We start from the raw sequence: 8,798 nt of genomic DNA, 5'->3' as shown, positions 1-8,798 counted from the left end.
TGTGATGGTGGTTGGATTAGTGCTGTTCCCATTTGAAAGAGTGAAATGTGCTCAAGAAAACAGAAGGGGGAGGCATTCTCAATGTGTTAAATAATACACATTGAGAAAAGTGCTATCAGTCTTTACAATATGGCTGAATGTTATAAAAGGAAGATAATCATATTAGAAACACCACAGTTTACCATTGTTCATCTTATCATCTTTTTTCTCCACAATATTAATCATTTTATAAATTGAAGTCTGCAGGACAATGGAAGAAAGCAGCAACAGTTCTGAAAAGGGATTTCTTCTCCTGGGATTTGCAGATGAGCCCCAACTAGAAAGGATCCTTTTTGTCATAATTTTGCTTTTCTACATCTTGAACATCCTGGGGAACACTCTCATCATTTTGGTGTCTTGTTTAGCCCCCAAACTCCACACTCCAATGTATTTTTTCCTCAGCAATCTTTCTTGTGTGGATATCTGCTTTACCACCAGTGTTGCCCCACAGTTGCTGGTTACCATGAATAACAAAGAAAAAAACATGAGCTACAGTGGATGTGTGGCCCAGCTCTATGTGGCCATGGGGTTGGGCTCCTCTGAGTGTATTCTCCTGGCAGTCATGGCTTATGACCGATATGCTGCTGTGTGCCAGCCTCTGAAATACACAACTATAATGCATCCTCAGCTCTGTGCATCCCTGGCTGGTGTAGCGTGGCTCAGTGGACTCATCACCTCCTTAATTCAGTGCTCCCTTACTGTGCAGCTACCCCTTTGTGGTCATCGCAAACTGGACCACATTTTCTGTGAGGTTCCTGTGCTCATTAAACTGGCCTGTGTGGACACAACTTTCAATGAAGTAGAACTCTTTGTGGCTAGTGTGATTTTTCTAATTGTCCCTGTGTCACTCATCTTAATCTCCTATGGCTTTATAACAAAAGCTGTGCTGAGGATAAAATCAGCAGCAGGGCGCCAGAAGGCCTTTGGGACTTGTTCTTCCCATCTGATTGTGGTCATTATTTTCTATGGAACCATCATTTTTATGTACCTTCAACCAGCCAAAAGTAGCTCAAAAAACCAGGGAAAATTTGTCTCTCTTTTCTACACCATAGTCACCCCAGTCTTAAACCCCATTATTTATACTCTGAGAAACAAAGATGTGAAAGGGGCCTTGAGAACACTGGTAATGAGAAATGTTCTTGTTTCAGAAAATATATGACTTGCGGGTATAAAGTTAGTGGGCTATTTTTAGCTCATAGATTATTTGTTCTATGTTCTGGGTTGTTTTTAAACAATAACATAAGGAATAGTAAAAGCCACAGAATTCTGTAAGAAGCTAACATACTCCAGGCACAGTTTTTCACTCTTCCCAAACATCTTTTGCATGAATCCAAGACCTTATGTTCTATCTGCTTTGCTCTTCTTCGACATGCCATCAACTTTCATGCACAAATTTTTTCACTCTGGAGTCCATGTTTAGCTTGTAAACTACTTATTCCTAAAAGCTCAACTGAAATGTTACCTGCAGATTCCCCAACTTCTTGGAAATATCATTCATCTCACCTCTGTGAAAAAATTGTGTCATAATATATGTTTCCATGAAACATGAAATGTACTTTATTTCTACAATTCACATACACTGTATATATATATACATAGCAGACATAATATGTATGTTATATATCATGTGTATACACATATATTTCCAAGTTTATAACATATTATATGTATATACATGGCATGATATGTAACATATGTATTAGGTACATATATATGTATAATATATAATATATAACAATTTCCCCATTAGTTTAAACCAGGGAATGGACAGGTTTCACTATTTTGGCTTATTTATATTATAAAAAACATAAAACTAATTCAGAATTGTGATACACTGATTATATTTGTAATGTAAATTATGACTTTATTATTAAAATAATGAAATGGGTAACCTTTTATTAAGTTGATCAATTCACATATTATTTATTTCCTTCTCTTAAAGGATTTAGAAAGTGAGTGAAAGTGAAAGAAAAGTGTGTGTCATTCTATTGTCTCTCTGTCCAAAGAGAGTGAAATTTGTCAATTTCAAGTATTTTAACAGAATTGTGCATCTATAGAAAAACTGATTTAATCTACAAACTTACTTTACTTTCATTTTTATTATGACACAACAAGGCAAAAAGAAGGATGAAAACATCAATGAAAATAAGAAGTATAATTCATACAGAATCTCTGTGGGCTTTCATGTGATTTAAACTTATGGGGAATGAACCATAAACTTAAGGGCTTCAGAGGGGAGGGGGGTGGGGGATTGGGATAGGCCAGTGATGGGTATTAAGGAGGGCACATATTGCATGGAGCACTGGGTGTTATACACAAATAATGAATCATGGAACACTACATCAAAAACTAAGGGTGTACTGTATGGTGACATAACATAACATAACATAATAAAAATTAATAAAAAAACTTATGATGACAAAAAAGAAAACTGAGGGTCATTTAAAATTCATCTTTGTATCAAAATGTCATTGTCAATCTACAAGAGCTGAAGAGAAAATTTAGACCTGACTCTATTTCCAAAGACAAGTTTGAAGACAAAAAGCCTGCATGCATAAGAAAGAAAATCAGGAAAATTTTCTCAATAAATCAGTGATGCCTCTCCAAAGACACCTTCTGTAATTTATACCCCTTAAACATCTTGATAACAACTGAAATAATGAATATTTAGTTTATGAGAAAGAAAAGACATAAAAGATTAGTTGAGTTTGCCTTCTAGAATTTTCAAATATGAATAACATATTCACTAATGGGAGGACGAGTTGGGAACCTGGTGGGAGATGTTAAGGAACACAAGCTTTCATTTATAACATGCAAAGTGAGAAGTTATATAAATAACCTCATTTTTATAGAAGGATTACTTTTTTATACCCAGAAAAGCATGTCAAGAAACACACACACACACACACACATCAGAATAAAAATCTATTTAAATAAAATTAGGCATCCATGACACAAAAAAGATTACATTTAATAAAACAAACTGCAAAAATGAAAAGAAAATCAGATATGAAGTAAAGAACATAACACAAGTCTCCTGGGTGATTCAGTTGGTTAAACATCTGACTTGGTCTCAGCTCAGCTCTTGATCTCAGGGTTGTGAGTTCAAGCCTTGCATTGGGCTTCATGGTGGGTGTGGAGTCTACTAATTTAAAAAAATAATAATAATAACACAAAATTTACAAAGTACAATAAAATTTCAAAGACAAATTTAAAACCTACATTAGGGTAACATAAAAAAGAATTTCCATTGAAAAAAATTAAATTACTACTATACACAACAAATTACTGCTAATGTAGTTAAGGAAAAAATGCAGATATAACAAAACTTAAAAAATAAATATGTTATGCTATACAAAAAAGAGATAATAGGAAAATCCTGCAAAAATAAACCAGGAAATAATATAACAGGAACAACAAACTCATTGAAAGCAAGTTTAATAAAATGACTTAATGGAAATGAAACACATTTGAAAAAAATCCAGTTACTATTTTTTGTGTAATGCCAAGTTTTTCTATGATGATATATTTATATTTCTTTTGCAGTCATAGTACATATAAAATTCTATATTATCTTCTTCATTTGTAATATTGCAAGCTTTTCTATTATGACTGAATAATCTCCAAAAATATCCAAAATTTATAATTTTTTCCTTACAATTGGAGGGTTTACATTTTCCTTTAATTAATAGCTGCATTGAACATACCTGCACATTTTTAGACTATGTTTATTATTATGTGCTTATAAGGCATTTTTATGTATTTTATTTTTTTATAATAATATTTTTATTATATTATGTTAGTCACCATACAATATATCCATGTTTTTTTATGCAAAATTTGATGATTCATTAGTTGCATATAACACCCAGTGCACCATGCAATACATGCCCTCCTTACTACCCATCAGCAGCCTATCCCATTCCCCCCCTTCCCTCTGAAGCCCACAGTTTGTTTCTCAGAGTCCATAGTTTCTCATGCTTCATTCCCCCTTCTAATTACCCCCCTTTCTTTATCCCTTTCTTCTCCTACCCATCTTCCTAGCTCTTATGTTCCATAGATGAGATAAACCATATGATAATTGTCTTTCTCTGCTTGACTTATTTCCCTTAGCATTATCTCTTCCAGTGCAGTCCATGTTGCAGCAAATGTTGAGAAATCCTTCTTTCTGATACCTGAGTAATATTCCATTGTATATATGGACCACAACTTCTTAATCCAGTCATCTGTTGAAGGGTATCTTGGCTCCTTCCATGATTTAGCTATTGTGGAAAATGCTGCTATGAACATTGGGGTACATATGGCCCTTCTCTTCACTACATCTGTATCTTTGGGGTATATACCCAGTAGTGCAATGGTTGGATCATAGGGTAGCTCTATTTTTAACTTTTTAAGGGACCTCCACACTGTTTTCCAGAGTGGCTGTACTAACCTGCATTCCCACCAGCAATGAAGGAGGGATCCCTTTTCTCCACATCCTCTCCAACAATTGTTGTTTCTTGCCTTGTCAATCTTTGCCATCCTAACTGGTGTAAGGTGGTATCTTAGTGTGGTTTTGATTTGAATTATCCATCATGACCAAGTGGGATTCATCCCTGGGATACAAGGGCGGTTCAACATTCACAAATCTATCAGTGTCATAGATTTTATCAACAAGAAAAAAGCCAAAAATCATATAATTCTCTCAATAGATGCAGAAAAAGCATTTGACAAAATACAGCATCGTTTCCTGATTAAAACACTTCAGAGTGTAGGGATAGAGTACATTCCTCAATCTCAAAAAACCATCTATGAAAAGCCTACAGCAAATATCATTCTCAATGGGAAAAAGCTGGAAGCCTTTCCCTGAAGATCAGGAACACAACAAGGATGCCCACTCTTGCCACTATTATTCAACATAGTACTAGAAGTCCTTGCAACAGCAATCAGACGACAAAAAGGGATCAAAGGTATCCAAATCGGCAAAGAAGAAGTCAAACTGTCTCTCTTCACAGATGACATGATACTCTATATGGAAAACCCAGAAGAATCCACTCCCAAACTACTAGAAGTTAGAGAGCAATTCAGTAATGTAGCGGGATACCAAATCAATGCTCAGAAATCAGTTGCATTTCTATACACAAACAATGAGAATGAAGAAAGAGAAATTAGGGAATCCATCCCATTTACAATAGCACCAAAAACCATACGTTACCTTGGAATTAACTTAACCAGAGACATAAAGGATCTATACTCTAGAAACTACAAATCACTCTTGAAAGACATTGAAGAAGACACAAAAAGATGGGAAAATATTCCATGCTCATGGATTGGAAGATTAAAAATAGTTAAAATGCCTATGCTACCCAGAGCAATGTACACTTTCAATGCCATCCCAATCAAAATACCAATGACATTTTTCAACGAATTGGAACAAACAGCCCTTAAATTTGTGTGGAACCAGAAAAAGCCCCGAATCACCAAGGAACTGTTGAAAAGGATAAACAAAGCTGGGGGCATCACAATGTCAGATTTCGAGCTGTACTACAAAGCTGTGATCACAAAGACAGCATGGTACTTGCACAGAAACAGACACATAGACCAATGGAACAGAATAGAGAACCCTGAAATGGACCCTCAGCTCTTTGGGCAACTAATCTTTGATAAAGCAGGAAAAAACATCCAGTGGAAAAAAGACAGTCTCTTCAATAAATGGTGCTAGGAAAATTGGACAGCTACATGCAAAAGAATGAAACTTGACCACTCTCTCACACCATACACAAAGAGAAACTCCAAATGGATGAAAGACCTCTATGGGAGACAGGAATCCATCAAAATCCTAGAGGAGAACATAGGCAGCAACCTCTACGACATCAGCCACAGCAACCGTTTTCATGACACATCTCCAAAGGCAAGAGAAACAAAAGATAAAATGAACTTGTGGGACTTCATCAAGATAAATAGCTTCTGCACAGCCAAGGAAACAGTAGGAAAAAAAAAACTAAGAGGCAGCCCACGGAATGGAGAATATATTTGCAAATGATACTACAGATAAAAGATCTACAAAGATCTACAAAGAACTTCTCAAACTCAATACACGAGAAACAAACAAATCATAGAATGGGCAGAAGATATGAACAGACACTTTTCCAATGAAGACATACAAATGGCTAACAGACACATGAAAAAATGTTCAAAATCATTACCCATCAGGGAAATTCAATTTATTAGGCATTTTTAGAAATGCAATTGGTAAGCCAAAACTGGTATACGTAAGTCACTTTACACATATTAACAATTTGCTTTCTAAAATAGTTTTCCATGTTATTCCTACAAGAAAAAGGCAGTCTTATGTCATTATATAATCATTCAATATTGTAGTTTTTTAAAACTATACAATGAAAAAATGGTATAATAAACATATGGTTCTAAAACTCCTCCAAATACCATGAAATGGAGAAGTGTGTGTGTGTGTGTGTGTGTGTGTGTGTGTGTTTAATAAGAAAGCAAGGAAACAATACCCTTTGTCAGAAATACTGAAGAACTCAAGGAAAAGAGAAAACATATAAAAGATCTTAGAAAACAAAAATTAAGGGAACCCATAGCACAAGATCCACCCCAAATTGTAAGTAAAAGAAATGGAAATACTTTGATTTTTGAAGCTCATAGGCACAGAGACAGGAATTATAAAGAGGTTCATATAGGATTATTTTTAGGGAAGTGAGTATAAAGACTGCCATTTTACATATGTACCAAGAAAAGCTATTCAATTCAATCAGTGAAAAAGAATCATTATAATGATCAGCAAATAAAAAAGTCTTCCCTACATATGACGTGGGAGTTTCAAAAAGTAGATGCTTTTAATTTACTTCTTCAAAATCAAGTGCATACAAATCAATTTCTCTTACAAAGAAATATCACATTTTACATTTTAATTTTAAGAGAAACAAATTTTCATAATTTTTATAGATATATTGTAACTTTTATATTGTGCTTTTATAATCCTATTTCTTTTTTAAAAAGATGTTATTTATTTATCTGAGAGAGAATATGAGCAGGTGGAGAGGTAGAGGGAGAGGGAGAAGCAGACTCCCAGCTGAGCACGGAGCCTGATGCAGGACTGGATCACAGAACCCAAGGATCATGACTTTAGCTGAGGCAAATGCTTAACCACCTGAGCCAGCCAGGGTTACTTATAGTCCTATATTTTTGATATATGATGTGCCCTAAAGTGAAATATATAGTACTTCAAAGAAACATGTTTTATTCTTAGCTAACAATGTATTTCATATACAAATTGGTTTCAATCTGTGTTTAAAGTCTAGATCTTTAATATATTCTATAAAGCTTTCATAGAATTAAATGTCCTATTGTCTATATATGCTTATGTTACTGATAAGTGTTATTGTATGCCTGAGACAAAACTTAGTTGTTAGAATCTTCTATCATATTCTTAGGAGCAAAAGCCATAATTTCTCTCTCTCTCTTTTTTTATTTAAATTCAATTATCCAACATATAGTACATCATTTGTTTCAGATGTAGAGTTGAATAATTCATCAGTTCCCTCTAACTCCCAAATCTCATTTAATCATATGACCTCCATAATGTCCATTACCCAGTTATTCACCCCATCCTCCCACACCTCCCCACCAGCAAACCTCAGTGTGTTTCCTGTAGTTAAGAGTCTCTCATGGTTTTTCTCTTGCACTGATGAATTCCCATTCAGTTTTTGCTCTGTTCTCCTAAGATCCCCTGTGCTGTTTCTTGTATTAAGCACATGCATGAAATCATATGATAATTTTCTTTCCTGAGAGTTTTATTTGACTGAGCATAAAACCCTCCAGTTCCTTCCATGATGATGTGAATGGCTAAGCATTCATCCTATCTGATGGCTGAGTAATATTCCATTCTATATATATACACCATATCTTCATTATCCATTTATCTGTTGAAGGACATCTTGGCTCCTTCCACAGTTTGGCTGTTGTGGATGTTGCTGCTATGAACATTAGGGTGCATGTGCCCCTTCTTTTCACTAAATCTGTATCTTTGGGGTAAATACTTAGTAGTGCAATTGCTCAGTTGTAGGTAGCTCTATTTTTAATGTCTTGAGGAACAACCATAATGTTTTCCAGAGTACTGTACCAGCTTAAATTCCCACCAACAGTGCAAGAGGGTTCCCCTTTCTCCACATCCTCACCTACAATTGTTTTTTCCTGTCTTGTTAATTTAACCATTCTAACTGGTGTAAGGTGGTATCTCATTGTGGTTTTGATTTGTATTTCCCTGATGGCTGCTGATGTTGGACATTTTTTTATGTGTCTCTTAGCCATTTGTATCTCTTTTTGGAGAAGTTTTTGTTCATGTCTTCTGCCCATTTCTTGACTGGATTATTTGTTTTTTGTGTGTTGAGTTTGAGAAGTTCTTTATAGATCTTGGATAACAACCCCTTATATGTATTGTCTTTGCAAATATCTTCTCCCATTTTGCAGATTACCTCTTAGTTTTGTTGACTGTTTCCATTGCTGTGCAGAAGTTTTTATCTTGATGAAATCCCAAAAGTTCATTTTTGCTTTTATTTACCTTGCCTTTAGAGATGTCTCTTTCAAGAAATTGCTGTGGCCTATGAAGAAAAGGTTACTATCTATGTTCTCCTCTAGGATTTTGATGGACTCCTGTTGCACAATGAGATCTTTCATTCATTTTGATTTTATCTTTGTTTATGCTGTAAGAGAATAGTCTAGTTTCATTCTTCTACATGTAGCTTTCCAGTTTTCCC

The 8,798-nt window shown here is 34.9% G+C and overlaps 1 protein-coding gene across 1 annotated transcript; it reads left to right on the top strand.

Annotated features, from left to right (window-relative positions):
• The first annotated feature begins 250 nt into the window (after positions 1–250).
• LOC103656369 (olfactory receptor 2G6) lies at positions 251–1,198 on the top strand. Its single transcript, XM_008683745.1, has one exon. The coding sequence runs from the start codon at positions 251–253 to the stop codon at positions 1,196–1,198; it is 948 nt and encodes a 315-aa protein (XP_008681967.1).
• Positions 1,199–8,798: the final 7,600 nt, after the last annotated feature.

The sequence above is a fragment of the Ursus maritimus genome, unplaced genomic scaffold (genome assembly GCF_017311325.1).
Source record: "Ursus maritimus isolate PB19 unplaced genomic scaffold, ASM1731132v1 scaffold_5, whole genome shotgun sequence".
NCBI lineage: Eukaryota > Metazoa > Chordata > Mammalia > Carnivora > Ursidae > Ursus > Ursus maritimus.
Note: the sequence above shows the minus strand (reverse complement) of the source record. Positions and strands in the feature narration are given on the sequence as shown.